The sequence below is a fragment of the Rhinatrema bivittatum genome, chromosome 12 (assembly GCF_901001135.1).
Source record: "Rhinatrema bivittatum chromosome 12, aRhiBiv1.1, whole genome shotgun sequence".
Classification (NCBI taxonomy): domain Eukaryota; kingdom Metazoa; phylum Chordata; class Amphibia; order Gymnophiona; family Rhinatrematidae; genus Rhinatrema; species Rhinatrema bivittatum.
In genome coordinates this window covers 53,171,100-53,184,850 of record NC_042626.1, presented here as the reverse complement: position 1 = coordinate 53,184,850, position 13,751 = coordinate 53,171,100, and the positions used below count along the sequence as shown (strand labels likewise).

At 45.1% G+C, this 13,751-nt stretch overlaps 1 protein-coding gene across 4 annotated transcripts in view; it reads left to right on the top strand.

Moving 5' to 3' along the window:
• Positions 1–13,751, top strand: part of BRCA1 (BRCA1 DNA repair associated) — a 218,592-nt gene that overhangs the window by 162,857 nt on the left and 41,984 nt on the right. For all 4 annotated transcript variants that reach the window (XM_029573187.1, XM_029573188.1, XM_029573189.1 and 1 more), the window contains exons 15-16: positions 8,272–8,579; positions 13,334–13,421. In XM_029573187.1, the coding sequence (XP_029429047.1) occupies positions 8,272–8,579; positions 13,334–13,421 (396 nt within the window). The remainder of the gene's footprint in view (positions 1–8,271; positions 8,580–13,333; positions 13,422–13,751) is intronic.

Here is a 13,751-nt window from a genome sequence, read left to right as displayed (position 1 = left end):
CCTTTTAAAATAAGAATAATGCTGATGCCCAAAGCTGTTGACAATGTGTTTGAAGTGGAACCATCTTTGGTGTCATCAGTTGTGCAGTGATTTGCTCTAGGAATTGGTTGGACGTCTGTATTCTTTATGTACAAATTCTGTTCATATTAGTGCAGAGATTGGCTAATACCCATAGCTTCATCTGTGGATAGAATCTTCATGTTCTAGATCCGTGGTTCTCAACCTTTTTCCCATCATGACACACCTGACAGACCACATTCATGTGTGTGACAACTGCTCATTACAATTTACGGTGGAAATAAAAAATAAAGGTCCAGTATTATTTTTATTAAGATTGACACAAGGAAAAGATACATATTGTATCTGAACAGAAATTGCATAAACGGTAAACATCCCACACCAAAACAGCACCAATTTCCAGCACTTAACAGTAACCACCTTACCTAAGAAAAGGCAACACTGAAAATATTACATCAGGCCTTAAGACAATACATCTCCTATTAGGAAAACGGACCAAGTCAGGCTGCTATAGAGTCCTACACAGAAACTACAAGCCAGCAGAAAACCTCACCTGAATCACATGTGCTGACCTTCACCTAACAAAGAATAAAGAGACCAAAATGCATAACTAGAAGCATGCAGACAAAAACTGAATTGGAAACCGCAACAAGCCAGAGTCTCTGTATGCAGTACAACAAAGGAAAAAAAGAAGCATCACCCATCCTTATAAAACAAATCAAGAAATATAAAATCAGTAGCAGTAAAACCATACTAACAAAAAGAACAGATTATTTCCAAACAGCGGACGAATGGAATATCCAATAATTAAAAACTCATATAAAAAATTTCTAGATACCAATAAAATATTTTAAAATAGTAGACACAAATATCCAGTAATGAAAAATAATAAGGATATAAAAAATGTTTTGCTCTGCATACCTGGGAACGTTTGATATCCAGGTGCCCTGAGATTGTTTTGAATTAGCAGGAGGAGAAAGTCCTTTTTCACTCAACGCACAATTAAACTCTGGAATTTGTTGCCAGAGGATGTGATTAGTGCAGTTAGTATAGTTATGTTAAAAAAGGATTGGATAAGTCCAATTACCTGCTATTAATTAAGTTGACTTAGAAAATAGCCACTGCTATTACTAGCAATAATAACATGGAATAGACTTAGTTTTCGGGTACTTGCCAGGTTCTTATGGCCTGGATTGGCCACTGTTGTGAACAGGATGCTGGGCTTGATGGACCCTTGGTCTGACCCAGTATGGCATGTTCTTATGTTCTTGCAATTTTCTCCTCTCTCTCTCTCTCACACTGGCTCTCAGTCACTCACATATACACATGCTTTTTCTCTCTCACTTATATAGGCTCTTAATTACACATTTATTTTTTTATTTTTTATTTATTTGAAAACTTTTCAGGCTTACACACACAGGCTTTCAATCACACACATACATGCTATCCTTTTCTCTCACACAGACTCTTTCACATGCTTACAAACTTGCTCTCTTTCTCTCATTTACACACAGGCTCTCAATCACATACTCACATTCTCTCTCACCTAAACCAGCTCTCAATCACACACATACTCTTTCACATGTACAGGCTTTCAATCATTCACATACATGCTCTCTCACTCACACATACACAGGATCTCAAACACACATGCTTGCTCATTCATTCACTCCCCCCCCCCCCCCCCCCCCCGAACTAGCGGCAGCAGCAGCAGCCTCCTCCACTTTTAACCCTAAAGGCAGCAGCAATCTACTTCATTTTCAGCCCTCGCGGAGCAAGGAGTCCCATCGGTTGCGGGGGTTGACGACATTCTTTGTTTTTCTCTGAGCCGTGCTGCTCATTCTTCAGACCGCGCCTCTCTTCTTTTCTTTGGGCCAATGTCGAGAGCACTAGCATGGTCTCTTCTTCCCGCGCACGCACCCGCTGCTCACCACTTTCTCTTCTGGGGGTGGGGGGTGGGAAGAAGAGAGCATGCCGCTGACTCCTGCTCTCCTGCCGCGTTCCGCCCGGGCTTTCAGCATTTTAAGCCCAGGTGTAGGATCTGTCTTGCTCGGGTAGGGGGAGCAGCTGGGTCAGCAGGGGACTGGGAAGTGTGGCGACACACTGGTTGAGAACCACTGTTCTAGACACTTATTACAAAACTTGGTGCTAAGACATGGCACGGGTGGAGGCAGGGTGATGGATTCAATTTGGTATCTCGTGTGCTCATTTAACCAGGATGACAGAGAACTGCAAAGGAAAATAAAAAGAAAAAAAAATTGACTTGGATAAGTAACGATATCCTACAAGTGCTCAAGTTGACATCTGAGATATATGTTAAACAGTGTAGTCTAGAATTACTGGGCAGACTGAAAGGGTCATTCTTGTTCATACCCCAAGTCACTCCAGACAAGTGGGTTTTGCATCCCTACCAGCAGATGGAGGCAGAGAACTAAAAACGTTTCAGGCATTGCTACTTAACCGATAGTGCCACCTGCAGTCCCTCAGTATTTCTCTGTCTCCAGCAGATGGTAGAGGTGCAAACCTGCATGTCTAATTTAAAAAAAAAAAAAAGTCAGAAAAACAAATAGATTGGATTAGGTTTAGGTAAAGAAGAAAAGAGCTCCCTTAGGTGCTAGGTTTCTTAGTGGGCCATCCCTCAAGTTGAGCCGGGCGGGTGGGGGGGGGGGGGGGAAGGTTGGTGATCACTGTGCTGTTATAGCCTGCATCATCCAGGGTTAGAAAAGCCCCAGGGGTCCTGGTTCCCTCCTTTCCTTGAAGGCTCTTTCCCTGAGGATTCAGTTGACAGCCACCAGCAAGCAAGCATTTTATTCTTATCTGTTTGTTGGCTGGGCTGCCTGTAACTTTAAAAAAAGAAAAAAGGGGCAGGCTGGAGAGGAAGCAGGTGCTTCTAATGGAGCCGCAGCTGGGTGTCCAGTCACAGGCTGCCAGGCCAGAGGAAAGGAAGTTTTCAGTGTGGAGCTGCTGTTTGGATAGCTTTTCCCTGGGACTCAGCACGCCATGTTTTGAGAGTTGTGCTGCAACAGGAGCGCCACGTGTTTTCCCCTCCCCCCTCATGGTGCCGATGTCTGAGTGCGCCAAAAGCTGCAGGGCCTACCGCAGCACTCAATCACGGCTTAAGTCGGCTGTGTGCTCAGACTGTACTGCAGGAGGGGGACAATCTTCCCATTCACAGGGCCCTATAAAAGGAGACCTCTGGAGGAGATTTTATAGCAAGAATCAGGCTGCCCAGACACAATGTAGGGGTCAGCGTGGGAGGTCCAGGACTCCCCTCCCCCTCTTTCTCTGGCGATGCAAGCCGGAGCTGATGATCAGAGAATGGAAACCTTGAAATTGCCTGAGGTGGAGGATAGTGAAGGAGAAGAATTCTCCACTGAGTTTGTTCTCATTCACAAGCCTTTTTGGCCTGAAGGGGTGAAGGACTAAATGGTCTGTACACCAAAAAAGGCAGCCCTGTTCTAAGACAAAAAGGTCTCTGGTCAGGTGTTTGGGGACCCTCCTCCACCAATTAAGGCTCAATCACCCGGATGGGGTTTCGGATTCAGATGATTCAGACAACCGGTTGGACGATCTGGATGAGGATCGGGCAGATGTGGATCTTGTGGTTAATCAGGGGGATGAGTTGGCGGACTACGAGCTAGGAAGGAACTGGGACAAGTCTGGGATTTGTCTGAGTCTGAGGAGTTCGCTATTGCGGAGGGGGACAACCTGAGAGTGGTCAGTCTTTTCCATAAAGAAGAGTTGACGCTGTTTATTCCTCACGTCCTGAAGAAGCTGGGAATGAAGGTACTATATGAGGATTCGAATAATGGAGTTGATCCAGTTCTGGACGGTCTTCGGGGTCCTCCTATGGCTTTCCGTTTATCTAAGAAGGTGAAGAAATTGGTAGACCGGGAGTGGAATGCCCCAGAAGCTGGGCTAAAGGTGGCAAGGGCGATGGTGAGATTATATCCCATAACTGAGGATGTCTTCCAACTCTTGATTTTGCCTAAGGCCGATACCACGGTGACAGTAGTTGCCAAGAAAACCACCATCCCAGTGGTGGGATCAGCTGTGCTGAAGGATGTCCAGGATCAAAAGCTTGGAGATCCAGTTAGAGGGTGTTTGAGGTCTCGGCTTAGAGCCTACGTGCAGCCACCTGTGGTAGTCTGAAGCAGAGGGCCTGTTTGCAATGGGTGCAGACGTCTCAAGAGAAAGCAGGAGACTCTGAGGAAGATGCTCAAATGGCGGTTCAGTTAGAATCTGGGATTGCATATGTGGCAGATGCTTTGTAAGATTTGATAAGAACCTCGGTCAGGAGTATGGTGTCGACAGTATCACCTCGTCATCTTCTGTGGTTAAGCAATTGGTCAGCGGATATGTGGTCCAAGTCTCAACTCTGCAATCTTCTCTTTAAAGGGAAATTGATTTTTGGTGAAGATCTGGAGCAGTTAATGAAGCAGTTGGGAGAGTTGAAAGGAAATAACTTGCCTGAGGATAAGAAGAGCAATAGGATGTCTTTTCCAGCTCATTCATGTTTTTGGGATGTGAGGCATTTTCGTCCCAACAAAGGTTCTTCGTCTGTGCAGAAGTCAGGTTCCAGGAGGCAGAAATCCTTTCAGGGATCCTGAAGACTGGCCAGGGATGGGGACCAGTCAAGGGGGCCACAAGCAGTAAGACCTCATAATGAAGCCAGGTTGGTCCACTCTCTCGATGAGTCGGTTGGAGGATGGCTGACTCAGTTTTGTGGAGACTGGGCCAAGATTACCTCAGACCAGTGGGTTCTAGAGGTAATAAGAGATGGCTATGCTTTAGAATTTTCTCCCCTCATCAGGGAAGCCTCTGTGGAGTCTCACTGCTCATTCTTAGACAGGCAAGAGGCGGTTCGAGAGACTCTTTCGCCTGCAGAGTTTAGGAGCAATTGTGCTGGTCCCAACAGCAGAGCAAGATCGAAGAAGATATTCAATTTAGTTCGTTGTTCCCAAGAAGCAAAGGACGTTTTGCCCCATTGTAGACCTGCAGAAAGTCAGTGCAGCACTGCGGATTCCACATTTTCATATGGAAACTTAGAGGACGGTGATAGTGGCTGTTCATTCACCAAAGAGAATTTCTGGCCTGTCTGGATTTAACAGAGGCATGTCTTCACGTCCCCATTCACACGGAACATCAAAAGTTTCTTCAATTCATGGTGCTCGGCCAGCTAGTTCAGTTTAGAGCCCTCCCCTCTGGGTTAGCTATGGCTCCACAGATCTTCACAAAGGTGATAGTTGTGGTAGAAGCCCGTTGTAAAAGGAAGGGTTTCTGGTTCACCCATATCTGGATGACTGGCTTATTCGGGCAAAGTCGGAAGTGTAGTATGGCCGATCAGTTCAGAGGGTGCTGGAGATGTCCTCTGAGATGGATTCTGAACTTGGCAAAGAGTCATCTCGTCCTGAGTCAGTCGTTGGAGTATTTGGGGGTGAGATTCGACACTCAGACAAAATGTTTCTCACCTCGGAGAGGATTCTGAAGTTGCACTCAGGTAACCCAACTGTTGTGCATTCAGGTACCCAAGGCGTGGGATTATATGCAGGTCCTGGGTTCGATGGCTTCAATTCTAGATCTGGTACCGTGAACCTTTGCCCACATGCGTCCACTCCAGAGAGCGTTTCTGTCCCGTTGAGATCTGTTGTCGGAGTTTCATCAGCCCTTACCATTACTAGAGGTTTCCAGATCCAGTCTCTTGTGATGGCTGTCGTGGCACACTTTGGAGCAAGAAGTGGATCTAGAGGTCCCAGACTGGGTAGTGGTGACCACGGATGCCAGCCTCAGAGGTTGGGGTGCAGTTTGTCAAGGGAGGACGGCCCAGGGACGGTGGTTGTCAGTAGAGAGATCCTGGTCTATAAACTGTCTGGAAACGAGAGTGGTTCATGAGACGTTGAAATCTTTCCTCAAATGCGGGGCTGAATGGTGTGAGTTTTTTCTGGCAATGCAATGATAGTGGCAAATGTCTATTGACAAGGCAGAACAAAGAGTCGAAGAGTGGCTCTGGAGGCCCAGGAATTATTTGTCTGGGTGGAGCAATTCCTGCGTGGGGTTGCGGCATCTCGTTGCTGGAATGGACAACGTTCAAGCAGATTTTCTCGGCAGACATTTTGACCCTGGAGAATGGGAGATATCGTCAGAGGCTTTCAACCTCATTTGGACCAGATGGGGCGCTCCCAAGCTGGACTTGATGGCGTTGTGCAACAATGCCAAAGCAAGCAGATTTTTCAGATGCAGAAGAGAGTTGAGAGCCAAAGGAATCTATGCTCTGGTTCTTCCATAGCCAAGAGGGATTCTGCTGTACGTGTTTCCTCTGTGGCCATTAGTAGGCTGAGTGTTGTGGTGCATCGAACGGCACCTGGGCAGGGTGGTGGTGTCACCGGAGTGGCCTCTGCGTCCCTGATTTGTGGATCTGGTTCATCTCGCCGTGGACTAGTCCCTCCGGTTGGCTCACCTCAGGGCCTTCTCAGACAGAGACCTAGCTTCTCGGATTGGGTGTATCACTTTTGTCTCGCGGCTTGGCTTTTGAGAGGAGACGTTTGAGATCCAGAGAATATTTGGAGGCTGTGATCACTAAGTTGCTTCAGGTTCGGAGACCCTCCACATCGCTGGCTTATGTCAGGGTGTGGAGAGTGTTTAAGGCCTGGTGTGTGGAAAGGCACCTAGATGCATTGCAGATGGATGTTTTCCACATCCTGTTCTTTTTGCAACAGGGATTGTCGAAGGGACTCACCTTTAATTCTCTTCATGTACAGGTGGTGGCCCTAGAATGCTTTCAAGGGAAAGTTCAAAGAAGGCCGTTAGCAACTCACCTGTATATTGTGCATTTTCTCAAGGGAGCCAAGCACCTATGACCTCCTGTTCAGAGGATTTGTCCTTTGTGGAACTTGAGCTTGATGTTGCAGGGCCTTTGTGGGCCCCTGTTTGAGCCATTGCGAAAGACTTCGTTGAAGGACCTTACCTTAAAAGATGGTATTCCTGGTAGGTATTTGCTCAGCCAGACAGATTTTGGTGTTGAGGGTTTGCCCTGTAGAGAACCATTTCTGCAAATTTTGGATCATGGGGTTTCTTTGTGGACCGTTCCCTCGTTCCTACAGAAGGTGGTTTTGACTTTCCACCTTAAGCAGTTGGTGGAACTTCCCGAGTTTGGAGCAGGAAGGACGACTAGCGAAGAATCTTCACTGCCTGAATGTTCAGCGGACACTGTTGCATTATCTTAAGGTGACAAATTCCTTTCGGCAGTCGGATCATGTTTTTGTCCTGTTCGGTGGTGCAAAGAAGGAAACCAAGACTTCTAAAGCCACCATAGCTCATTGGTTAAAGGAGATTATATTTTCGACCTATCTGTGTAAGGGTCGACCGGTTCCGAAGGGGTTGTGGGCGCACTCAACCAAAGCGCAGGTGACCTCTTGGATGGAGTGTCAGTTGGTGTTGCCACAGGAGATTTGTAGGGCGGCCACTTGGTCATCTTTACACACTTTCACCAAGCATTATCGTTTAGATGTAAGAGCGCCTGAGGAGGCAACCTTTGGTGAGATTGTTTGTTTTTGAGAGCGGGTCTTTCGGACTCCTGCCCAGTGTAGGGGAGCTTGGGTACATCCCATTTGTCTGGACTGATCTGGGTATGAACAGGAAAGAAAAATTGGTTCTTAGCTGCTAATCTTCGTTCTATAGTACCACAGATCAGTCCAGAGACCCATCCCCAGGTTTTATTTTCAAAAGACAGCATAATATTTTCAGCAGAATTTAGAACTGTATATAGTTCGGTTCTAGGACCTATACGAAGTTAGTTTTCTGTGGCCTTGGATGTGAGGGCTCCAGTTCAGGAGGCTTCAACCTATCTTACATGTTCGCCTTAGGAGGGAGAATGTTATCTGAGATCATTGTGGGCTGTATATTGGCTTGGGTATACGTCAATACTGAGGGGACTGCAGGTAGCACACTCTGTTAAGTTAACAGTGCCTGAAAAGTTTCTAGTTCTCTGCCTCCATCTGCTGGTAGGGATGCAAAACCCACTTGTCTGGACTGATCTGTGGTACTACAGGAACGAAAATTAGCAGGTAAGAACCAATTTTCCTTTTGGTCTTTAGCTACCATTATCTACTATGTTTCTAATCCTTTCCTTCTAACTGGTTGAAATCTTCCATTTTTTGTTGTAGATCATACAGAGTTTTCTTATTTTTCTCTGTCTTAACCACACTATAAGATGTTCCTATATTTTGCTCCATGGAAATCTGCTTTTTCTTTCAGGAAGTACAGAGGAGAGGGAAACTGAAGATAAACTGAATAGTGCAACCGCCCATTGTAGAAATAGCCACACTCCAAGTAGAGACGCTCTTTCTTCTACTGAAAGGCCACCCTCGTGCCAGGCTGGGGAAGCACTAATTAGTCCTTGCATACCTAGCAGAAAAGGCTCTACGGAGAGTGAGCAGAAGAGACCAGCTTACTGCATGTCACCGTTTCACAGTCGAGCAGGAACACCGAGCTTCAAAAGTCCGGTGGTGACGACCAAAAGGAAATTATCACTTGTGGCATCTGGCCTTGCCCAAAGTGAATTGGTAATGCATTTTTTATTGTAATTTTTATTAATTTTAGGCAATTTAATTGTGGGGGAAAAGATCATATTTTATCTTATTTTTATTTATTTATTTAACATTTTTATATACCGGCATTCGTAGGACACATCATGTCGGTTCACAATTAACTGAGAAAGGAAATTACATTGAACAAGGGGGTTTAACTGGGAGAGATTGGATAATAATTGGGTAAAAAGAACAAGGTAAAAAGCGAAGTACGAGAGAAAAAAGAAAGCAAGCATGGATAACTTAATTGGAAAGATATGGGTTTAAAATTACATATTACATATGTGAACTTATTTACAACGTTGGGGGGAGGGGTGAGGGGAGAGGGAAAGGGGGGGAGAATATATGCGAAAGGGGAGGTAGAGGTAAGGGAGGGATGATATGGTAAAGAGGGCGGGGGGGGGGGGGAGGCTGAAGAGGCTAAAAGGCGGGGGGGGGGGGGGGGGGGGGGGGGAGTTAGGGGGAGCATGGGGTGTGCTGGAAGGGTTACCAGGGTGGGAAAAGGTGGGAAGGGCTGTATATAGAATGCAGGTTCCTGTATGCGTGGGAGGCCTAGGGTTGAGAGGAGTTGGGGTAGGCCTGTTTAAACAGCCATGTTTTTATTCCTTTTTTGAAGTGGCTCAGGGATGGTTCTAGTCGGAGTTTGGCCGGGAGGGAGTTCCAGAGGGAGGGGCCCGCGATAGAGAAGGCTCTTTCCCTGGTGGCGGTGAGGTGCCCAATTTTGAGTGAGGGGGTTTGGTGGGTGCCGGCGAGGGCGTTTCTGGTGGGGCGGTTCGATTGCCGGAATTGAGGCATATCTTCAAGCCAGGGGGAGCTGTTTTTGTATAGGGTGTTATGTAGGATGGTGAGTGTTTTGTATTGGGAACGGAATGCAATGGGGAGCCAGTGGAGATTTTGTAGTATGGGAGTGATATGATCGGATTTTCTTGTGTTTGTTAGGATACGTGCCATGGCATTTTGGAGGATTTGAAGGGGTTTAGTAGTAGAGGCTGGGAGGCCTAGGAAAAGGGCGTTGCAATAATCGAGTTTGGATAACATGGTGGTTTGCATGACGGTGCGGAAATCATGGGCGTGAAGGAGGGGCTTCAATTTTTTGAGGGTTTGGAGTTTAAAGAAGCCTCCTTTTAGCAGTGATTTAATGTGGGATTTCAAGTTTAGTTGGTTGTCTAGGTAAACTCCTAAGTCTCTGACGCTATGTGGTAGTGATTGAGCTTGTGAGGCGTTTTGGATCATATGGTGGATCGAGTCGGAAGATTGATTTGTTAGGATAAGGATTTCAGTTTTGGAGGTGTTGAGTGCAAGGTGGAGATTGGAGAGGAGTGAGTTGATGGAGGTCAGACAAGTTTCCCAGTACTGCAGGGTTTCGTTGAGGGATTTTCGAATGGGAATCAAAATTTGTACGTCATCTGCGTATAGGAAAAATTTCAGTCCTAGTTTAGAGAGTAAGTGGCAGAGTGGGAGTAAGTAAATATTGAAGAGGGTGGATGATAGGGAGGAGCCTTGTGGGACGCCCTGCGTGAGGGGAATGTGAGCGGATTCGAAGTCATCGAGTTTGACTAAGTACATTCTATGATCTAGGTATGAGGAGAACCACGATAGGGCTGTGTTTGATATGCCTATCTCGGATAAGCGTGATACTAGGATTTGATGGTTCACAGTATCAAATGCGGCTGAGATATCTAGGAGGGCAAGGATGTAGGATTGGCTGTGGTCCATGCCCTTAAGGATGGTATCTGTTATGGCGAGTAGGAGTTTTTCGGTGCTTCGGTCTTGGCGGAAGCCATATTGGGCGGGGTGTAAAATATTGTTTTCTTCTAGGAATTCTGTGAGTTGGGTGTTGACCACCTTCTCCATGATTTTGGAGATAAAAGGTAGATTCGATATGGGTCTGTAGTTTGCAGGATCATTGTGGTCAAGGGTGGGTTTTTTTAGTAGAGGCTTTACAATAGCAAGCTTAAGGGGGTCGGGGACTTTGCCGGTGGTGATGGAGCAATTTATAATGTCTGCTATTGGTTTTGCAATGGCGGTAGGAATGGTAAGGAGGATTTTTGATGGGATGGTGTCTGCGGTGTAGGTGGCTGGTCGCATCTTTTTTAGTATGGATTCAATTTCCTTCAAGGAGGTGAGGTCAAGGGAGCTGAGGGTACCTCCATTGTGGAAAGGTAGTGGGTCTGTTGGGGCAGGGTTGGATGGGAGCCGAGTTAAGATTTTGGAGATTTTGTTTTTAAAATAGTCAGCAAGCTTCTCACATTTCTCTAAGCTGTTTTCATCTTGGGGGGAGGGAAAGGGGGATTTTGTGAGATCTGAAACGAAGGAGAATAAGGCGTTGGGGTTGAAAGTGTAGTTATGGATTTTGGCTGCATAATAATCACGTTTGGCGAGGAGAATAGCTTGCCGGTATGTATGCAATGTATGCTTGTAAGCCATATTGAGGGAGGGTGTGGGTTGTTTACGCCAGGTGCGTTCCTTGGATTGGAGCTCTTGCTTTAGTGTTCTTAATTCATTTGTGTACCATGGTTTTTTTTTTAGTGCGTGTCGGTGTTATGGTTTTGTGGATGGTGGGGCAGAGGGCATTAGCGATGTTGGAGATGGACTTATCCCAGGACTGTAGAGCAGTATCTGGATTGGTAAGGTCGAGATATTCACTAATATTGTTGAATGCTAGGGAGAGTTGCTCAGAAGGACATGGTTTACGGAAGGAGATCGTTTTCTTTCAGGCAACCTAAGCTTATTCTCTGTCCATTAGATTGGTGTCAAGTTTTAGCTATGTTGCCCTCCAGTGCACCTGGAATGTACTTATGGAGGGGCCATGACAGCCAATAAAAGAGGCATTCTTTCTCCATTTCTATCTACCTTGGACCCAATCAACTGAGAGTTGTGATTCTGCTTTTTATTTGTATTTTTTTTTTCTTATGATGTGGGCACCTGGTCAATGAAATTGGACTAGTCAACTCATTTCATGTAAAACCATTCCAAATGGCTGCTGAACCTTAATTACTGCTCACAAAGTGTGAAGTGGAGGACAAAATATGAATCCTCTGTGCTGCTGTGTTTTATGGTATTCATTCTCCAATTTAATGTATTTTGAGAGGCAAGGGAGCCTGGTGGAATGCATGGGTTCTAGGTGGTCCATTGCAGAACCCATGGGTTGTAAATAGTCCTTCTCATAAAGCTCTTAAGCCTCTTAGCTCATCGTCAAGAGAGCTCTCTGTCTTTCCCATGTTTTCCACTCATGCTGATAATCATGGCCGATACAGACCTTTTAGATGCTTTATGCTGCCTTCAAAACATCTTAGAAGGTCATCTTAGAATGCAGCAATTTTTTCGGCTAAATTTGTGACCACACAAAATGGACAACACGAGCAGCTTCTCACTTTGTTTTGGGGGAAAAAACCTTTTGATGCCGCTCTAAGTTTGCTGAAGCGCAGCAAATTTATTGCGAAAGTTGCTAACAGCTATCTTCCACATGATGAATTCTGAAACGTGCAGGAAAATGATCTTTCCAGCAGTTGCTGTTTGGACTAAACATTACTTCATGGTGAGATTTCAGCAGTTAATCAGATCTAGTCACTAATGATGCAGGATATCATTAACTTCAACAAGGAGCTCTTTTCTTATTGCCGTGTATCGCTTTGGGAATATATATATGGATGTTTGTCTAGCATAGCACTTTACACCTTCCAGCAGGAGAGCTGGGTTAAATTCCAAGCTCAGATACCTGCTCCTAGGGCTGGCAGACCTACTCATGCACATCTTTTTGGTTCCATTTTGTCAATTTGGGTTTTATCCCAGAAACTTCCTTCTGCTTTCGGTATTTCCAGTTGAAGTGGTCTGGCACATACTGGGACATGAGTCCTTGTTCGCAGCTTCCAAGAAAGATTTACTCCCCCTTTAAACATTTTTTTTTTTTTTTTTTTTTTTTTAACACCCTTGCTTTTACCACCTTTTCTAACCCAACCATTTCAACAGCCCTCGGTAAGGGGTCCCTGGTGAAATGCAGGTAATGCGCACCCTGAATCTTATCCATAGGTGTCGCTGTGGTGCATTGACTGGAAATCCCTCTCCTTCAACCCCCCCCCCCCCCCCCAGGGTCTGTGATATCTGGATCAGGGGGATTTTTCTTTTCTTAACCTGTTTCCCCACTGTGCATTTTTCCTATGATTGCATTTATTTTAAACCATCTCATCTGGGTGGAAAGTCAGCATACTTTTATTTTTCAGTATTTTACTATAGACATCATGACTATCAGTGAAGGATTTGTTAGGTTTTTGGGTTGTTTTGGGATTTTTTTGTTTTGTTTTTTTTAATGCGCTGATAAAGGCTGACATGGAGGACAGTACCTGAATATAATCCGCTTTGAAGAGCCTGAACAAGCGGAATATAAATCTAATAGTAAATGGCAGGAAATTAGTGGGTGCACGGGTCAGCAGTGTGTAACGCACACTTGCCGATGTGTGGGGTTGGCTTTCTGTTGCTGTTGACCATTAATGGAAGAAATCTTAAAGGGCCGATAGGTTTAGGATTTAAGTAAAATGGAGTAAAAACCCTACCGTATAACTTTAAACAAGAAAGAAAGAAAAAAAAAAAAACTTGAGTCAAACCTGAAAATAAAAAGTCGTAAGTATAACCAGTCAGCTGTAAGTATATATGTGTGAGAGGCTTTTACATATACAGTCAGATGACTTTAATCTTCAAAAATGCTTAATATTTTGGTTTGTTTTTTTTTCTAGTTACTGGTGCAGAAGTTTGCCAGAAAAACCCAGAGTGTGTTTTCTAATCAAATCACAAGAGGAACTACGCACGTCGTGATGAAAACAGGTAATTCAGGAGGATTCCAAGAAAAGCGTGTCCTGAACACAGCTTTTCCCTGAATACATGATGGGATTTTTTTTCTTCCTTCCACTTCACACTCTGACCTACCGAGTCTCCCGCTGTGGCATTGGGGCAGTGTCTAGGAGCACTCAAAATGACCTTTTGTAGATCTAGCTGTGAAAGATCCATGCAGAATCCTGCCTCAGTAGCACAATTTAACAGTACTGAAGTGTTAGAGAACTGTACCTTAACTGTGTGGGGTTTTTTTAATTACATGTATTTTCTTTATTTCAACATTTAAATAATACCATAAGGCAGAGTGCTTTACAAGAAATT